The 21,262-nt window shown below is 31.2% G+C and overlaps 1 protein-coding gene across 6 annotated transcripts in view; it reads right to left on the bottom strand.

The window, feature by feature from the left end:
- Nucleotides 1-21,262, bottom strand: part of LOC143076236 (RNA-binding protein Musashi homolog 2-like) — a 106,309-nt gene that overhangs the window by 36,645 nt on the left and 48,402 nt on the right. For all 6 annotated transcript variants that reach the window (XM_076251958.1, XM_076251957.1, XM_076251953.1 and 3 more), the window contains one exon: nucleotides 12,489-12,537. In XM_076251958.1, the coding sequence (XP_076108073.1) occupies nucleotides 12,489-12,537 (49 nt within the window). The remainder of the gene's footprint in view (nucleotides 1-12,488; nucleotides 12,538-21,262) is intronic.

Raw genomic sequence — 21,262 nt, 5'->3', positions numbered from 1 at the left:
TAGGTTTACAGTACAATGTGAAAGGGCTTATCTGAGTGGAGGTATTGCTTTTTTGCATGAACAAACATTAAGTTTTGGAGAAAACTATTTTAAGCCTTTAAATGACGGTGTTCTGAAATTTTACAAGGTAAATGGGTGGCATATTATATATGCATATGCTATTTTTCACTCTCTTATATTCTGAAGTTACATTTTAACCCCCAGCTCAAGTCAAACACAGATATCAAAGGCCATTTTCACAATGTTACACATGAAAAACACTACGCCATTCACACACACACACACTTCTAGAAGCCAACAAGATGACAATAAAGTGAAGATGTTGTTAACGACCAAATCTGCTAAACACTATCAGACCATCTTGACATTTATTCCTGATCTTATTAGCTTGCTGCACATCCAGTTACAATGCAACAAGAAGGTAACATACTCTCGGCCTTTGACACCTCTGGCAATATTTTCTTGTTTCTCCTCACATTTACTGCTAAATCTTAATGAAAATCAGTGTGATGGAGCGATTTTCAGTAATTGTAGGCAAGGGTGATTTGATGGGGCATTTGAGCTGATTGGTTTTGATAGAACCCTAGTCAGAAATTATGTTGATATTGGATGATTGCATTCCTAACCATCTTTAATACCTCTTAAAAGTAGAAAAGGTGAATGATTCTACTAATTGACCCAATTAACTAGAGAGAAAAATCGAAAACAAACAAAGGCATGATGCCTCTCGGTTTTCAATTGTTTTGAGAAACAATATATGTCAAAACTTGAAAATCCCTTATCTATGTGAACTAAAGGATAACACATCAAGTCGTCCACATATAAAAAACGTTTCAAGTATTTCAAATGACCACAAACAATGCTACTATGTCTACTATACTAAATGCTTGGTCCTGCTCAGTTAAAATGCTTGTTAGTTAGCAAACTAATTTTAACCAAAGCAGTGAAACAGTCATAATGTTCATCAAAACGATAAAACAGAAGTTAGAAAATTCCTTCTCTAACAAAGATTAATTAACAACATTTGTGTAAATACAAGTTAAGTTCATACAGCATTAATGGTTTCTATATTAATCAAATCAAATGATTTATTTTTTTGCAAGTTTCAAATCATTACTTGAAGCTTAACAGCAATGGGGAAATTTTGGCAGTATTTTCTCTTGTTGATTTGAAATCAGATACATCAAAACAGGTGTATGTATTCTTCAACATCGTATTTCAAACATTAAGATACTGTCTTTTTTTCTTTCTTTCTAATAATACACAATCTTGAGTCAATAAATGATTCTCTTGGCAACCATCTTAAAATAACCAATGAAAAAACATAATTTTGATAAGAACTTAAGGCACAACTAATATCTCGCTAAAAGTACATACTTTTGATATTACTAACTTCTAGATGAAAAGAACCTACTAAAACCTGAACTCTATTTTCAGATCAAATATAACTTTTTATATGATTATTTTATGACAAATTAAATTATGAAATCAAAAATTGTCAACTGAAGAACAGAGAAATATTAAATTTATGTTATATGACTGTATTATGCAATGGCAATTTTGTTGTCTTTTTTTCTTTCAAATCTAAATACGCAGGATTTTAGTTTTTGCTAAGAACATCATTTTAATTTTAGTATCTTAAAGATGCAATCTGCTAAATTAAGACACTTATCATCTAGCTCTTTTTAATCTTTCATATCTCTAATCTCTTCAACAAATTACTATATGCAAAAGCATTGTTTTCCAATCCATCTTAAATACTGGATTATTTCCAGCAGACGTAAACTAACATCCTTTTACCGCTATACGCTTCCACGTAATTATCAACGATCATCGGGAATCAATACCACAAAGCACCAAAAGACACCATAAATTTAGCCAACTATACTAACAGGACATGATTTCTCTTTCCCCCTAGGGAGCCAGATCTATCAATAAGCCGTAGCTTACAAAATACTAATAAAAAACAAGTAAACTTAGCCTTATTGGGTTCTCTAAATCAATGACTATCGGCTCTCTCTTGCATCAATAAATTCAATGTAATTTGCTTTTAAGAATGACACTGTTTCTATCAGATTCTGAAGTAATTTAAAAGATAATTTGAACGGCTGAATGGCTACAAACTTGTTTTTTTTTCCTTTTGATTTACGTGGAATTGGAAAAAAGATATGACTGGTTGATTTGTTTCTTTGCTGTCTCATCTGTGTTTAATTGAATTTCAATGCTTCAAGGACACATCCTGTAAGTTTTTGCAGCGAGATTAATTTCACTGGTTTTTTTTCAACACCAAACCACATAAGTTTTGGTCTCGTTTATTACAAACTCCTTGTAATTACCCCATCATTTTAAAAGAGGATCTCTTCAACAGTCTCATACAAAGATGCATTTCTTTGATGTCATATAATTTCCAGGCACTTTTATATGAGCTCAGCTATCTGAGCACTATGTCATCACTTACACAAAATAATCATTCTAAAATAAGATTGTTTTTCTTTATGTGTGCACAAATATTTATCCCATATACAATATAGCAAGACCAAATGTTGAAGAGACCACATATATTTTCATTGACAGTATACCTTGACCTATAATGGTTTACTTTTATAAATTGTTACTCGGATGGAAAGTTTTCTCATTGGCACTCATACCACATCTTCCTATATCTATGTACACAATCTGAAACAGCCTTAGATATGAAATCATTTGAAATGATATTGGACAACCAACACTAAATTTGAAGACCACTTTAAATGTCTGCCAATATCACATTTCATATTAAATACTCAATAAGCAACAAGTTAGAGATATCAGCAACACTTAAGAAGAATGGAAATATTCAATATTTCTCGTAAACGTCAATACCAGTAGAAAGGACAAACAGGGGAAGAGAGTACTTCATTAATTACGATGTTTCATTTTAACTATGACAGTTCTGTCGATGGTAATTTCCTGCCGCAGAATATTTATGATGTAAAAAAAACTACATAATTTGTGATCGAAATAAGGTTAAATTGCATGCTGCTAGAGTTGTCTGTCCTTTATTACTTCTGGTTACAACATAAGACATTTGTGTATTTCTATTCTTTTAAGAATTTTTCTTTTATAATAAGACGGGTAAATGGTTTTGATAAAACACAAAACTTCTTAATAAAACATATATGTTCATTTTCTTAAAATTCTTCTTCTGCCAAGGAATAGAAATTTATAGAAATTTTCTAATCTTGCGTAAGTTTGTTTCGAAATTTATTCAACCGATTTGATTAAAATGAATTCTTTCATCTATGCTCAATAATTGAAATATGTAGTTATTTTTCACTTCAATACCAATTCTGAATGAAACCAGCACGAAACTGCAGAATCAATAGTTCACAGTTGCTGCATTTAATATTTTCAAATAATTTGTCCTGCCACATAACACACAATAGACAACACGACAGATTGATCCCTATTGACTCATTAATTATTTTCACACTGCCTTGAAGTCATTTGATTATGTTATGATCTTTGTCTACAATTAATTTTTTCCTGTACTTCAACCTTGGGAACAGGTCAAGGTCAATTGAAAGAATTCTTCATCCATGCATGTGCTTGTGGTTTGTGATTTTAATACTAAATGTAGTTAATTCTGACGGAAGGGTTTCTGCACATGCATGCGCTTATAATGTAATCGATGTGCAATACTTAATAATGGATGTAGGGAGTTTCCCTATTTTCAATGGTTTATGATATTCCAACGATTTCAGATAATCATTTTATAAATGAAGCCAAGAAAATTTCAATTGATGGACCCCTCCAGCAGCATAATCTAGTTATTATTTATACCTGTTTTTACCAATCAACAATGATTAAAAAAAAACAAAAAAAAAACGTGTTCTGTTTACTATTCAAATGTGTGTCCCCAAAGTCTGTTCATTCACTAGTATGTCAACAGATTGCAGACTTATTGGACTAAAATATGACATTATGTACTTGACTTGCAGTTGTGTTGAAAACTGTAATGAGAGTACTGAATAGAATGAAAATTGAATTTATCAACAACTCATATCAGTATTCCATTAGAAACGTGTTTATCAGAAATTTAACACTAAACCCTTACCATGATTTCTTGAAAATTCAAATTAATCTCTCAAAATTGGTAAAAAAAAATGTCTTAATATTCAAACCACCTGCATTAGTACAAATAAAACCTGCATTATATTTGTCTGTTAAATTAGGTTCCATGCATGCAACAAAGTATTACAAGCAAAAATTGCAAAGAAAAAGATTTAAAAATCCATATTTCTTAGAGAGTATTTAAGCCCTTGCAATAGTAGGAGTTTAAGTCTCTAAGATTGCAATAAAACTTAGACCTAAAAATGTATAAGCGGACAATAAAACAAATTAGTAATATCTTAAGAATATGACAATTATTTAACAGGATATGTTTATGGGTGTAAGTAAGAGGAATATAATTGTCTTTTATTGTTATTCTGACTTTTTATGAGTATTTATGTTATGTAACGCTCATATATCACATTTAAATTTCCTTTCATATTTCTACAATGCTAAAAGTGTTAAATAGGTGGTAAATACCACAATAGTATTAGAAATGAACCTAAGTGGTAGGGACCAGATTGTTCAGAGTACAGGAAACCATAACAAGCAATAAAAGTATTAGAAAGAACATAAATTGAAGGAAACCAGATTTTCCACAATGCAAGGAACCATGATGAAGCAACAATAAGGGTAAATACCACAATAGCATAAGAAAAGAGCATAAATGGAAGAAACCAGATTGTCCAGAATGCAGGGAACCATGATGAAGCAACAATAAATTTGAAGTAATTTTTACGGTTCTTATAAAAAAAAAATTCTCTTCTTAATTTACTTCCTTCTCGTTTATAATCTATATTGGATAATTCAATGTATGTGCACCATGTTTCAAATTACTCATTCAGAAAAATAAAACACTCCATTCATTGCCTGGTATCTAAAACACAGATCACCTTTTCAACAAGAGTGCACACGCTGAAATGTCTCGCCTTCTATACTAATCATTTGCTATATATGTCTCTGATATTATGTTGATAGTCCTAAGTATAAAGCTTTATTACAACTGTCTCATAAACTTAACATTAACCAAGATAACTAAACAAAGACCAATGAACCATGAAAATGAGGTCAAGGTCAGATGAACCATGCCAGGCAGACATGTACAGCTAACAATGCTTCTATACAACATATATAGTCGACCTATTACTTATAGTTTAAGAAAAATAGACCAAAACACAAAAAATTAACACTGTGCAATGAACCGTGAAAATGAGGTCATGGTCAAAAGAAACCTGCGCTACTGACATAAAGATCATAAAATATTTCCATACACCAAATATAGTTGACCTATGGCATATAGTATTAGATAAATAGACCAAAACTCAAAAACTTAACTTTGACCACTGAACCATGAAAATGAGGTCAAGGTCACATGACATCTGCCCGCTAGACATGTACACCTTACAATCATTCCATACAACAAATATAGTAGACCTATTGCATATAGTATGAAAAAAACAGACCAAAACACAAAATTTAACTATAACCACTGAACCATGAAAATGAGGTCAAGGTCACTTGACATCTGCCCGCTAGACATGTACACCTTACAATCATTCCATACAACAAATACAGTAGACCTATTGCATATAGTATGAAAAAAACAGACCAAAACACAAAAATTTAACTATAACCACTGAACCATGAAAATGAGGTCAAGGTCAGATGACACCTGCCAGTTGGACATGTACACCTTACAGTCCTTCCATACACCGAATATACAAGCCCTATTGCTTATAGTATCTGAGATACGGACTTGACCACCAAAACTTAACCTTGTTCACTGATCCATGAAATGAGGTTGAGGTCAAGTGAAAACTGTCTGACAGACATGAGGACCTTGCAAGGTACGCACATATCAAATATAGTTATCCTATTACTTATAATAAGAGAGAATTCAACATTACAAAAAATCTGAACTTTTTTTTCAAGTGGTCACTGAACCATGAAAATGAGGTCAAGGACATTGGACATGTGACTGAAGGAAACTTCGTAACATGAGGCATCTATATACAAAGTATGAAGCATCCAGGTCTTCCACCTTCTAAAATATAAAGCTTTTAAAAAGTTAGCTAACACCGCCGCCGCCGCCGCCGCCGCCGGATCACTATCCCTATGTCGAGCTTTCTGCAACAAAAGTTGCAGGCTCGACAAAAACACATGTGCAGCATATCAAGCTGAAAAACATATGCTATCATTATTTTTTCATTATTCTGATGTGTTCTGAAGGTCATATTCTTCTTAAGAAGCACTCTGATATGTTTTGCTTTCTTTCCATTTTGTCTTTATTCCCATTTAATTCCTTCCCACACACCTACTGCAAAATTTACAAACTTCGTGAAATCGTTTTACCAAAGACAAATGTTTAAAATTTCATACAGGGAAAACAGCTGTGCATTTTCCATAGAATACACTGTAATTACATGTAATCGGCTTTTAAGAGGTGTTGGTATACTCTAAGCCCATTATACAATAAATCCTAATTAATAAGGACAGTGATTGAAGATGGGCAAATTCATCATATCTAATTCCCATCATGTTCATTAAATGTTGCTGCAAGGATAAACAGGTTCAAGTCTTAGTATTTTCATTTTGTTCTACACTTTCTTCCCCCTTACAGACGTATGGTGATAAGTTTACTATTTCAGGGTTTAAAGATATCTGAAAGCTAAAGACTTTTTGCAAAATTCTGTCACAGAAAATTTTGTTTACATAAAAAAATGTCAAAAAATGTGCCTGTGTTCTGCTCAAAACTCTGTGAATATGTGAACTTACTAAACTTGAAATTTAAAATAAAATATTGTCCTCTCTCCAATATCTACCTTCTGACAAAACCAAATATAAAGTTTGTTTCTTCAATTCCACTTGGCAGATATACAAATGTAATATTGTTATAAATTCAAAGAAAATCATTACACTGCCTGAATACACAAGTAAATTTATCAGGATTCAATCAAAGCGCAATAAAGTCTTATTAAAACTACAAATTATCAAAGCCAAATACCAAAGGTGACTGATAAAACATTTTATTTCTTCTGTAGAAAACAAATTAACTCTTCCATCAATGTTAAATCAATGCATTTACTTGTAAAATTAAATTGTATATTGATAAAACACAAGAAAGACCTTGACTTTGGTTAGCAGACGTTTCTCATGCAGGAAGATGGATGGCTATGACTAAAAGAAAGATTCTTTAATAGCTCATCAGAGAAGAGCTAATTTTGTAAGCATTTCAGGTATTCACTCTTACACACTCAGAACCATTAACAAATAATAAGTCTGCAAAATGTGCCAGTCTGCCTGTATTATCTTCACCCTTTTAAAACATTTATGTTCAAATTAATAGGATATGCATTGTGAATTGCATAGCTTTATTAAACTCAGCAGTTATTTGTGTGGGAAAAAAACCTATTTAAATTAAGTATAATCTATGAAGTGTGCAAAAATGAATCCAAAGTTAATTGTCACTGCACATACACACATGATTGCCATATCAGAACATTTGTAAACATGTCAGCTAATAGCAACCAAAAATGAAACATAGCTTCCAAGATGGCATCCAAAACTTTCTTCTTTGTTCATCAAAATTATGAGTAATTTACACTAAGACAAAGTTTATTTATTATAAACCTGATTCATCTATTTCAATGTGTCTTAATCGCTAAGCAACCCCATCTGTCTGGCGCACTATTTTACTTTATATTCATATAAATATACTAAATTAAAGCCATACTACATACAGCATGTTTGCTGATGATTTCTAAAATGGATGAAGAGGAAATTGCATATAGTCTATGAAAGAAGGAGTGTGAAATTAATTGCAATACAAAAAACAGTCTTAATTAACAAAAAGGATTTTTTTTTTAAATAATTACAAAAACAATAAACAAGCATATACAAATGTTACACGAAGCCACGCTTCAAGTATGGCCAATTAACGTAAACCTTTTCTAAAATATTTTTTTTTTAAAATAAGTTTACTATTATTTCAAATTCTCCAAAGATTAAACAATGGTGACATTTTTCCATATCTGATATATGACCCAATTAACAAACAAACAACTATACAAAACTAATAAAAGGTCCATTTTTACATTCTACCTTGAACAATTTATTTACAACCCTTTGATATCAGAGATAAACATATCTACTCTCCACTTTCTGGACTTCATATTCTTACATATCTACCCAGTAACCAGTTTCCTATTAATTCTAATTGAATAAGAGTGACCTCTAGATAAAACATTATCAGCATACCAACTTTACAATAAATCCATGCCACAGAAATGTTAACAAATTTATCAAGATTTATTCATTGTTTTGCTTGTAAATGTTAAGCAGGTTGCCTTGCAGGATCAAGAGTTTATCAAAGTCATAGTTAATGGCAGGCGAGAGATTTGTGCTAATCTGTCTGTTTTGTGGCCCTTATCATGGATACGTAGTGACCAAATAATTAACTCCCAGTCAATTTCAATTAATTTGTTTCCCCCTTTCAGATATAGAAATAATCAAAATATAAAATAAGTACAACTTTTCTCAACGATATTGTTAAGGATGCATAAAATTAAGCCGAAAACAATGTATGTGGGCAATAAAACAATAATTCTGTTTACCCATTTTAGAGATTTTCAGTATGTAGTGTAAATTTTATCATTGAAAGAAATTCTTGCACTGCATGACAGACTTAAGAGTGGAACATCTAGGAATTTTAATCATACTAAAAAATAAAATCTTGAATCAATTTGCTAACAGACAAAAATATATGAACAAAGAAACCAGATGAAAAGTTTAAATAAAACAAACTTTTTGCACCTCACAAAAATATCTGAAATTACCATTTAGATCAAATTCTGACAGCATAAACTGTTTTATCATAAATTTGTTTCTACCTAACTGAACACTTTGCAGGAAGGGCATCAAAAACTATTAGGATTTTTTTTCTGTAATTTTCTTCTTACAACGTCTGTTAAATCTATTCCTATATGCAGGGTGATCAAATAAAGTTTCGCATCGCTTTCTATAAAACTTCAATCAAAGATTTTCTATGCCACAAAAAATAGTAACGAGATTAAGTATATTAGTTTTGAATGTTTTCATCAGTTGTACACTATGGTTGACTATTCTTGGCCTCATAAACTCCTGTCTCAGCATGTTATAGATAGGGTATTAATTGGTTCGACAGGTGAGGTGTGAATGGAACTCTTCTGTCTTAGAGATAAGAAACAGCTCTCAGCAGGTGCTCTATTGCTTCATTTGAAAAATGCCAATAAAATTTTGACATATAAAGTATCATAAGCAGCATGTATCATAACAAAGAGGGCATAGTTCATGTCAAATTTACAAGATAATGTATTCATTTAAATTTATTCTATCTTATTGCCATAGGTTCTTAAAAGTTTTCAAGAATTTGTGAAATTTTCAGACGGTGAGTGAGTGCCAAATTGAAAAATCATTTTATTATTTGCAATTCCATGACTTGCTTGCAGCGTTTGCTGCATTCCCATACATGAACTTTGAGAAAGTACAGAAAAATGAAACACAGAGGCTTTGCTTTAAAATATGAATGAAGGTTTCACAAGGAGACAATATGTATATATGCAAAGACAGAGGGAAAACATTACAGAACCATATTTGGCACCTATTCTATGAGAAATAAGACTACACTAGAGACTATATATTTTATTTACACAAAATCTACCTAATTACCAACCTTTTAATCCTGATTAAGTGACATTTTATTTTGTTCTTATATCACAAATGTTTTTACTTCTATGCAACAAAAAATCTTCAAATCGAAATTTCATATTAGTTGTTGCAAAACATTTCAGTGATTCAGATCAAAGCAATCAACAATGATCAAGATCACTTGAACACTTGAAAACTTGCTTCATCTTTGTTAGCATGTCATATTCATAAATTCTGTCTTGTTGCTCAAAAATCTTTTCCTTCATCCAAATCACTATATTCAAAAATGATGTTTCGTTTGAGATCAATCCATTTCTAAAGAAGATGGATAAATGTGACACCTCTATTGGATAATCGATATGAAATATTAAGTGCTTTTCCATTTCGTCTTGAAATAATGCTTGTAAAACACAATAGATATGATTGTTTAAAGATGAACAAATAAATCCACCAACAACAATAACAGCGCACGTCACATTCCATCAAAACACATTTCTGAAACATTTGTCAATAACTGGTGGAAAGTGCAAGCAATTAACACTTTAAAGCATCATTTATGAAAGAGACATTTCTTCTCTACATGAGCACTTAAATCCATTATCTTTTCAGTAAGTACGAGATGATGGAAACATTAAACATTCGCAATCGACATAGTAAACAAAGGAACACATACAATTCCATTTTAATCCATATATACAGAATTATCGTCCACATCATTCATTAGTTCTTGAGCCTCCTTTTTTTTCCCATCTGCCATAAGAACCTAAATTTTCTTGAACAGGAAACAACATCTAAAGCCTACTTCTATCTAAAAAGCCTAAAATAAACTACTACAAGACCTGTCCTCAAGCGCTATTTAATACAGACAGAAAACCTACAACTTAACATTCAGAGAAGCCATTCACCATGAGTTAGAAAACTACAAGAAAAGACTCTACTAAAATTATACATATAGAAGGACTATAACTACCCTGACTAAGTAAACTAGGACTATTACAGTAATTACAGATACTATTCATGCCACAATACTTTCTTCACATAAGCAGTAACACTCCTGACATTCCATAAATGAACAGACTTATAATGTTTAAAACATTGCAATAACTTCAATTGCCTTCATCGCTGTCTATATTTCATTACTAAAAATCAAAGCTTGCATTCCGCTTTCTTTGCAATTAAATTGAGCCAGCAATTACTGCCAAGGCAGATGTTTTCAAAACTATATTGATGTTGTTTGCCAATCAGATATTCAAAAACATTCAACCAAGTAATTATCGAGTACACATCAAAATCAGCAAGTGCAAGAATACACAGCTACAGCAGCATGGTTCTCTGCCTGAAGGTTGCGAAGGATAAACCCCAATGTTTATTTGCATTCTAGCAAAACTAATAGCAATTTCGTTTTCTTTACGGTAGCGATAATGAGATGGAGTGTTTAAAAGATTATCAGAGTGGGGAACAGAAGGCAAAAAGTTTGCTTTCCAAAAGGCACCGCAGATGACAGCTGTTTTCAAACCGTGTGTTCAACAAAAAACTCAACTTATCTACGTCCATAGGTAAAAAAACAGACATCAGTCAAATATTTGGGGATCTGCCAAGCAATCGATGCATCAAATCAAACTGATGAAAAATAGAAAACATTTGATACTCTCTTTTTCATTTGTTTTCTTTGCAATTTTTTCGTAATTACTGTTACTTTTATCAAAATCAAGTGATTAGCATGCTGAATGTTATGAAATGTTGGCTCCGATCTTAATCCCCCGCCTCTTTTAGCTTTTCTTAATGATTTCAACAGATTTTTCCCATCTCCCTTCTACTAGTCAAAGAGAAGTTAGAATCATTTTATAATGTTTTCTAGTGTTTAAACTTTGGGGAAATTTGACCAAACTTCTTACAAAAATATACCTTCATATTTAACATGCCAAATTTTATCAACATATTTTGATATAATATCTAAATCATTATCAAACCATTGATCTAAAAACACCCTGTTTTTCCAACAAAAGAACATTCAACTCAAAATCAAGATTATTTCAAAGTTTTCACTTGTTTACTGAGGCTTTTTAAATGCCAGAAAAGTATAAGATTTTTATCATGCTTTCTCAAAATCACGTCAATTGTTTTCAAAATTTAAAGTTTTTACTAAAATCTAGTCCAATTTAAAAAGAAATTAAAATTATGTAATCAAGGTTCATGCATGTTGTTCATTTTTTTCATACAAAACAATAATCTTGAATCAATCCAAATTGTATTAGCTTTCTAAAACAGCAGACCTTTCAACTAAATGTCATTTCAAAATTCCATTTTAATTCTGGTCCAAATTAGCTCAAAGAAAACAACTGAATCTTAATATCTTTATATATCTTGATTTCATTTACTGGGCCACAATTTTCTTCATTAATTAATTTGCTCATGGAATAACATTTTTTGTTAGATTTCTTGATTCCCTCCAACAATGAAATTGAGGTTCCACAGGAAACACATGTTTTTCATTGGTTCCACAAGAAACACATGTTTTTCATTGCTTCCAAATGTTCTAATCTCAAAAGACGCAAATTTAGAAAAGACCAAAACCAACAATATTTTCACAAACCTGCAAAACAGGTAATTTCAGTGTGATGTAACTGAGCTAATTTGGTTCAATGTCGGAATTATGGGAATTTTTAATTTTCCTATAATTCCCTTTTGTGTTTTCTTGGCAGCCATCTTACCTCGATGTCTCATTGTCTGTTTGTCAAACATAAGCATTGCATCTTCAATCTGAAAAGATAAAAAAGAGAAAATTTTAGATTTTTTGGTTTAAACAGATTAGTTGGAAAAATCTCATTTCTTGTTTCATTATACGTCCCTGTTGTTGCAATAAATTAATGAGAAACAATATATGTTATTTGAGGCATCTATGTAGCTGCAGACATCCTGGATAATCCATAATAAGGAACAACACCGCCTAAAAATTTTCCTTCTCCTAGGTAGGAGTTTTTAAGATTGGTAGTAGAACATAAATTTAATGTGTAGTTTTGAGAGAGTGTTTTAGAGGTCTTAAAGAACTTAGTGGTCCTTAGTGATCTGTTCCAAATCTTACATTTTCAAGAGGCTTGAATTTGCAATTAAGCAAAGATGCTGTTTATTGTGTATAAGAAGCACTACATCTCACTCCTTTTAGAGTTCATATGATTCCCTTAGTTGTTTTAAATTGATTTGTATATTCAATCTGGATTTTCACGATTTGAACATTGCAGTCTATGATTTGATTAGCCTTATACAATCCAATCTCTTCCTACAATAACTTTTTTTTCATTTGACATTTGAAAATGCTTTATCAAAAGTACTTTCTCTTCAAATAATTCTTTTACAAATTTCATTTTTTACTGACATCAAATTTAAATTGACTTCTCAAAAATATATTCAAGGTACATTTTGTACTTAGCTTTTCAAAAAGTACAAAAAAATTATTAAATTGAGAATCACATTTTGCACGCTAGGTAAATATGCATCAATTTCTGCTGAACTTATGCAAATACTGCAAATCATTTTTTAAATGAACACGATGACCCGATATCATTATAATTGATTTCAAGTGGGTCAAATACATATTTTTGGCACCTTCTTTCCACTTTGCTTTCAATGTTTTGTAAACATTAATTGAATTATGCAATGTTGTATAATTAAAGTTTTGACAAAGGAGGCTGTTTAAATACTGTATTAATAAAGTTGATTTATTTTAGGACCCTTTATTAAAAAGCCATGTGTTTATAAAAGTACTTTTTGTTATTTAAACAAACTCTAATTTTAATTAACATTGCATGCTCTGCAAACCATTAATTTTAATGATTTTTTTTATGAAATATTATTTGAAAGAGTTCCCTCTTTAAGCATAGAAAATATGTTACTGTCAAGAGAATTTTTGCTGAGTTTAAATATCATGATTTCTTGGGCCAATTTAAAGCTTTTGGCAAAGATTTGTAGCATTTTTCTTGGCTTAGATTTTTTCTTTCTTAAATATCAAATGTAGAAAAGAACGTATAATGAGATAAAATTGGCAAAAATAAAACACTCACAAATATTGCCAACTTTAAAGTATCAAAATGAAGATAGTCGCTAAAAATATATCTTGGTCATCAGCAGAACCAAGAACATCAAAAGAGGTTACTTAAATCTGAAGACAATTAGAGGACCAAAAGAGATTCCAAAAACAGAAGCCATACTTTTTTTAACCAGATCTTTATCCTTCCCCTTAACTGGAAAGATTTCAAATGTAACTAGTTGTGACAATTCAATCGATATCATGATTTCCTATTAATTACATTATGCTAGCTATAAACATGAAGTCAATTTGAATATATTTTTTTCCTCTAGAGGAAAAACCGATGAACTTTATTTAATGACAGATTCATTAGATCTCCGATCTTTAGAAATTTTATGTCATGTGGTAGCAATCAATGAGAATTTATTTAGAGTCCTTCGCTGATTGATCTGATCTCAGTCCTCGCTGCGGAGGAAAATCGTACAACATCAAACAAACTTCTAATTTTGTTATGCCTATTAGCCAATATCTAACGAAGGACTTATTGGAAAGTTTATACGCACAAAAAAAGCCTCATCTTGAAAGAGGATTGCAAAATAAGGAAGTTGAAATGAAATATCAAAGAAATAGGTCCATCAATTTTCATTCAATTTGTTGCTTTGAAAGATTCCTGTCGATAATGTTTGCTTTCTGCTATTGATAAATATAAATAAAACTGAGATGTGGTATGATTGCAAATAAGACCCATGTCCGTTAAAACCATATCAAAAAGTATTCAACCACAGGTCAATCTACAGCCTTAACAGTTACCCAAACCTAAACAAACCCCTTTCAGTATAAGCTAAATAGGCCAAGAGATGCAACCATACAAAGGGGAAATTGGAGCCGCCAAAAATTGAAAACCACTCCAACCAAAGAAACATTCTTAGTACTCTAAATATCACTCAAGTCCAGAGAGGCATTCAAAACACAATCAATTCTATATGTTACCATCACTTCTGAATGATAAATTATCAAAGCTTATCCTTCTATTAGAAAAAACAATCTTTCAGTCACTATTGATATTCGGATCAAGAGAAAAGTCTGACTACAATTCCCTCTTATTAGTTTAAAGAATCATAGGAACCCTTAAGAATATGTCTAATAGGTGATTGAACCCAAGCATTCACTAAAGGCCCTCCTCTGTCCTAATAACCCCTTGTAACTCTGATCACGACATTAGCAGCCTTTACAAAAGAGAGTTTATAGATGATTAATTGTTTCTGATTTGTTCATTGCATGCAAACAGGTCTAATCAGGCAACATGTGATGTTCCAATGCTTTTTGTTTCTGATTCTTAAAATAACGTCTGCTTAACTAAAGTAGAGAGAAGAGGTTGTAATCATATCTTAGTTAATACATGAAATCCTGAGGTACTTCAATGTACTCTGTCTTAAGAATGATGAAACTTGTTCAATCGATGTGAAATGCTTTTTTTCTCTTTTTTTTTCTCATTTTGATGGATTTCTGTTTCGGAAGTTATTAAAAAATAATCAAAGAACCAAAGAAGATAATACTATAGACAGACTTCAATATTTATGCATCCTTATTTGTCTGAAAGTGATTTCAGTCATTTAATATCGGTTAAGAATACTTTTGTATGTCTTTTCCATACAACTTCGGGTGTTTTAAAATTATTGAGTATGGGTACTAACTCTCTAGGCGTCTTTTTGGCTTTAAAAAGCTAAGGGCTGCTTGTCAATGATATGCCATTGGAAACACAATCATCTTTTTATTCATAGGTATACATGTTACTCAAATCGTTCAAATCATTCAAATTTATAATATTTTGTAATCAATTTCACATAAATGCCGAACTCAATTTGAGTATTACAATTGTCCAATCTGGATTTTCCAAATCCAATTCTTCAAACAATCAACCACACAACATTAAAACAGAACAATATGGCAGCTATTTATACACTACACAGAAATTCCATCAACATTTAGAAAACCGATTAATTTCTCAATTATAAATAATGATTATATAGCGTCATTATATCATGCACTGTACGTTTGTATTTGAACCAAAACCCATCAAGCTTAATTGCATCAAGAAAAACTTGAGAGAGAAAAAGCAAAAACTTGCTTTCATTATTGGCCAGACACCCCTGCATATTTGATTAAAATCACTATTAGGTGAACCCATCTGTTAAATTAAAAGATTTGGCGAAACAGAATTCCTTCTCCCTGGCAATCATCACTTCATATTAAAGGCAAATCAGACTATCTAGAAACCGAATCATTGCTAAATGTGGTGGATTCTAGATTTGGCATAACTTCTGGCAAACGCTTTTCAACTTGTAATTGATTTTGGGCTTCTTAAAAACATATTTTATGCTAGAGCACCTCTTGAGAACTGTCTGTAGACCAAAAAGGTTTCGGGTATACTAAACTACACCTTTACAGATGATTCAGAAAGCCCACGTTTTTCTTATGTAAATGCGGCTGTATACAATCTGCCACACATTACTGGGTATTCCTAACTGGATGTCATAAAATCTATAAGAAGGCATCTATAAATAAAACTTAAAGGTTGAATTTAACCCTTTTTAATTAAATTTATTCCAATTCCCTTTTATCTTTTTTAATTTAATTGACATAGACCTGAATATTAGATAACAACAATAAGTTTTATTCTGACCAGAAATTGACAACAGACATATGTAAAATAGGTACATAATTTTCCCTTGTACTAATTGTCAAAGAAGTACAAGTGTTTTTTAATTTGAATATAAATATCATATGATTTGTTGACAAGTTATTTTATGCCCTAGGTCTAATGAAATGCCTATAATTACTTTTTATCAGTTAACAAATCAAATCTTTTACATAAAACAAAAGTTTTTTTTGTTTTGTTCATGCATATACTTTGTACTGAGGCGGTTTTCATTCATTGTCTTACAGGCGGAAAATCTTTAAACAAGAAAAGGTCATATTTTTATTTAGAATCAAATATCATGTTTTCTGGTGCAATATCGGAGAAATACTTGAAGATATGTCCATTTTTTGAAACAGACTTTAGATGGTAAATTAACCCCAGACCAAAACAAAATACCATCTGATTTCTTGATCCTTCAAGGTTGCGGCCTTACACAATACAAAACAGGGATTTAGTCACTCAGCTGTCAATCAGCGTACTAACAATAGCTCCCTCAATAGACTTGTCAGCCGCTAAGAATAGACAACTGTTAAACTGTAACTATCGTTAAAATCTCCCAACACAAGGAACGCAACAATAGCGTCAGGTTCTACCACCCACAATAGAATCAAAGTTTAAATCCGATTATACCTGACTGTATAAATTGCCGACTAACAAAGGCATGCCCCATCAAACTGAAGTCAAATACTGATTCTTCCCGCCTTTCAACGCCAATATGCATATAAATATCATAACGTAATTACGAACAATACCTGATAATAACCATATACTGTCAAACAAACTTGATGGACGGTTAATATAATACCAGCGTTGAAGCTAGACAACCATAGACAACCACGGAAGTCTTTTATTATATCATAATTTATCAGATATGTTTTTATGAATTTCATCGCATTCTTCAATCGTAGTTTTAATCTTGACGTGTCAAAACCTTGTCAAATCTACATGTGAATATCTTTTTGTATTACATATCAAAGCGATTCTGTATCAAAACAATTGTAAATTAACATTCATGATATTCATTAAGGGAGAAAATTATTGGTTCATATCCTTTATACAACAACTGTTTATATGTAAATGTAAAATACATGAATAACATGCCAGGAAAACATCAATTGGACAGCTACCCCCAAAAAAACAAACATCTAGAATTAAATGAATATTGTCTTTTTTATCTGATGTGAATTTGTTTGTATGACAAATATTAGCTTAGTAGTGTCTGAGCCATTTTACTTTAAATCTTCAACTTTAATGTGCTTCTAAAATTTCTTCTGAAGTTACCAACTGAACTTACATAAACTCGGCAGACACCGAGAAAGGTCACCAAATTTGTTTTTGTTATACAATATTTTATTAATTCTCTCCATGACAACTCGTCTTTAAATTGGTGTAATTTTCGCCACATATAATATCACGTTTAAGACAATCTAATTGTAGCTTCAAGCCAACAAAAGTGTTTTCTCCCGCCAGCCATTTCGAGTCAACGTTCATATAACTGTCAATTTGGCACAAATGGTACCACTTATAGAAATGAAAGTTCCGAAAGACGATGATGAAAAGGTTTAATTTAAAAGTTGGTTTTTGTAATGGATTTTTGCAGCAATAAACAAGGAGGATAGACAAGGAAAAAATCTAATTTTTGAAAAGTTGTTTTTAAAGAAAATGTCATTTGAAAGCATCATAGAAAGAGTGGTTTCCGTAGCAACTTGTATGTCTTCTTACTTTAAAAATCTTATGTTCTTAATCTGTTTGTACCATAATGAGGATTTTATCAAATTTGTGCCTTTTTTCATCTTCTTCAAGAAGGTAGAGGTTAATCTTTTATATCGTGTACTGGTATTGTATATTGTTAGTTGTCTGTTTTTTAGCCATGGTGATACGTCAGTTTATTTTCAAGTTTGAATGTCCAAATGTAAACTTTTGCCGTCTCTTATGGAAAGAGCAATTAACCTTTTAAAAAATACTCATTACCCAAGGTTAAGTACCCTTATTTAGACATTTTATTCTAATCACAAAAGCAGTATAAAAAATTGTGACACAAAAAAATCAGTACTTGCATACTATAAATATGCTCTTTATAACGTCAAAATCATTCAATTTTATTTTCTTCTACATAGTTCTGATAGTAATCAATTCAGGAGGTAATATCAAGGATTCCATTGATTCGAATTCTAATCTAAAATCAGAACTATTCATTTCTTAATATACTTATTTATTTCTCAAAATGGATTTCTATATACTTTGACCTTTTATATATTATTAAGAAAACGGCTTGTATCATTAACAAAGATTAATTATGGGTCATTTATAAAGCTTAGCATTGATGTTTTTTTTTACATTTACGTTCAAAATTTTTAATTAAAATAATAATGTCTATATTCAAACTGTAGGTAGAAAAAATTTATCATATATCTTAAAAGATCTTAAATGTCACTTCAGAATATTTTAAATTTGATGACATAAGTATTACATATGATATATTGATCACAGGTTGAAATTTCAACAAAATGTGAACCCTAAAAATATTACCCCTGTCTACGTAATACTTCATACAATTAGTATTTACAGTAATTCATTACAGCAATTAAGATGGGTGCTGTCCCAAGTCAAAAACTATTTTTCTTGAAGCACATCTATCAAAAAAATAGTGTTTTATTTCTAGAAAGCAGATTCCAATGCATTATTTTATCTTGCCCTCTTTTTCTTCATTCTCAATATAAATTCTAATCAACCGTACATGATATAAATTCAGAATTTGTATGCATTTATATCACAAATTAAATCAATTAATCAAAATCCGTCAAAAGTTACCACCTCAACCTTTCCTAACATCAACCTTCTCATTTATTTTTTCTCGCCATGAACGTTGATACTGCTTTCTCCTAGTTTATCATAAACTTATTAATGATTTCCTTTCCCTTGACAGTCCTACCACAAGTATACAGGATTGTTACGATAAATGAAGTGGCCATTGATTGGGATACATTTAGACATGGTGAATCTCGGCACAACCATTCCGGATCAATAAGAGAGAAGATATAGGGCTATACATATGTACAGACAGCGGGAGAAACACCAAGCAATTTTTCAACGTGTCAAATAAAGATTTTCATTACATGCTTATCTCTACAGCCGAAAAATACCAATCTAAACAAAACCCAAAATCAATACGGAAATAGCTGTAACGTCTGCTTGAGTGGCCATCATAGATAATAGACCATGGTAAAAGCCAATATACGCCAAAATCAAAAGCATAAAAATCAAGAATAACCAACGTTAGAAAGAAAGTTCAATAACAATTAGGTCGGAATAAAAACATGGAGAGAAGCTTATTGCAAACAACAAATATGGAAATTTTTTAGATTTAATAGCACCATTAGATTTAGCGATTTGGATGGAAATTTGTCAGATTTCTTCTTTTTTGCCTGAGGTCAAATATCCAACCTTGGTGAATATTGAAAAACACTTTAAGCAGACGACAATTTAATTAAGTTTGAAATTCAAACACTTTCCAATGAAGTGACATACTAATTATTACCAAACCATCTTTAAATCAAATTAAGATAAAAATCTTTTGTAATCTTTCACCTTTTGACCTTTTAATAAGAAATCTTTGAATAAAATGCCCCTGTTACCAGATAATTAGCTATAATCACAACATGCATTTCAGCAAATGGCATGACATGTTACACTAAACCAAGAATGATCAGTTCACTTTTGTTATAGTGATTCTACATGTTCTGGTGGGGTCATAAAAACTAATTGGTGAGTCCCCTGAGTGAACTATGTGGTGACTATCAGCCACTCTGGACAATGTTACAGGTCTGTTGAAATGACATTTATGGTAACCGTACAAGTCTGTTCTAATTTAAATATGGCAATTTATAGCTGTGCATTTTCTGTAAATGGCCTCTTGTGGGAATCAAAGAGAATTCTCTATATGGATTTAGACATTTTCAAATCTAATGGTATTGTCTGTTGTTATTAGTTTCAAACGTGGCATTTAAGTCTTAAAATAAAAGAAGAAAGCAGAATTATGCAAAATATGATTCAGAAAATAAAACATTTTCTTTTTAATTCTCTTCTGTGAACCTTTAAAAACTATTAAAACATTCAAATTCCATAAATCAAATAATTTAATTTCATTACAGCTCTTTCCAATCGGAAAAAAAAATTTAGATTTTAGATTCACTGGATCTGAAAAAGATAACTATCAGTTAAACTTAAGCTTCATTATATGAACAAATCTGTGACCTACAGAAATCCTTGCGACTTGTCAATTTTCCATCACGTTCATCTTTGATACTTTACAATAATACACAACATGTCGCAGAACATATGCTTACATGGGTTTAGTCCACATCAATACACAAACACATATCGCCAAAACAATCTCATTCTGTCCAATCATATTATAAAATTACTGTTCAAACAATATTGATAATAAATAAATCATTTTGATGAACTTGAGACTTGGGAGTACATAATACTATCCCAAGCTGTTGTTTGCAGGTTTTTTCTGAAGAAAATTATGACGTCTGATGTGCATCAAGGGTATTTTTGTCAAGACTGTTATCTATTTCAATTGAAATTTAAGATTTTTGCCATTGAAGATTATTATAGTAAATTTACTTAGGGTAATGATAATCAATTCAGAAACAGATGACACCCCAATTAATGTCACTGCAATTACACGAAACAATACTGTAAATCACCAGTGAAACAGATTTTTGTATCTGATGACCAAAATGATAAAATTA

Source organism: Mytilus galloprovincialis, chromosome 5 (genome assembly GCF_965363235.1).
Source record: "Mytilus galloprovincialis chromosome 5, xbMytGall1.hap1.1, whole genome shotgun sequence".
NCBI classification, from domain to species: Eukaryota; Metazoa; Mollusca; class Bivalvia; order Mytilida; family Mytilidae; genus Mytilus; species Mytilus galloprovincialis.
The sequence above is the reverse complement of the archived record's forward strand: the minus strand, read 5'-3'. Positions and strand labels throughout refer to the sequence as shown.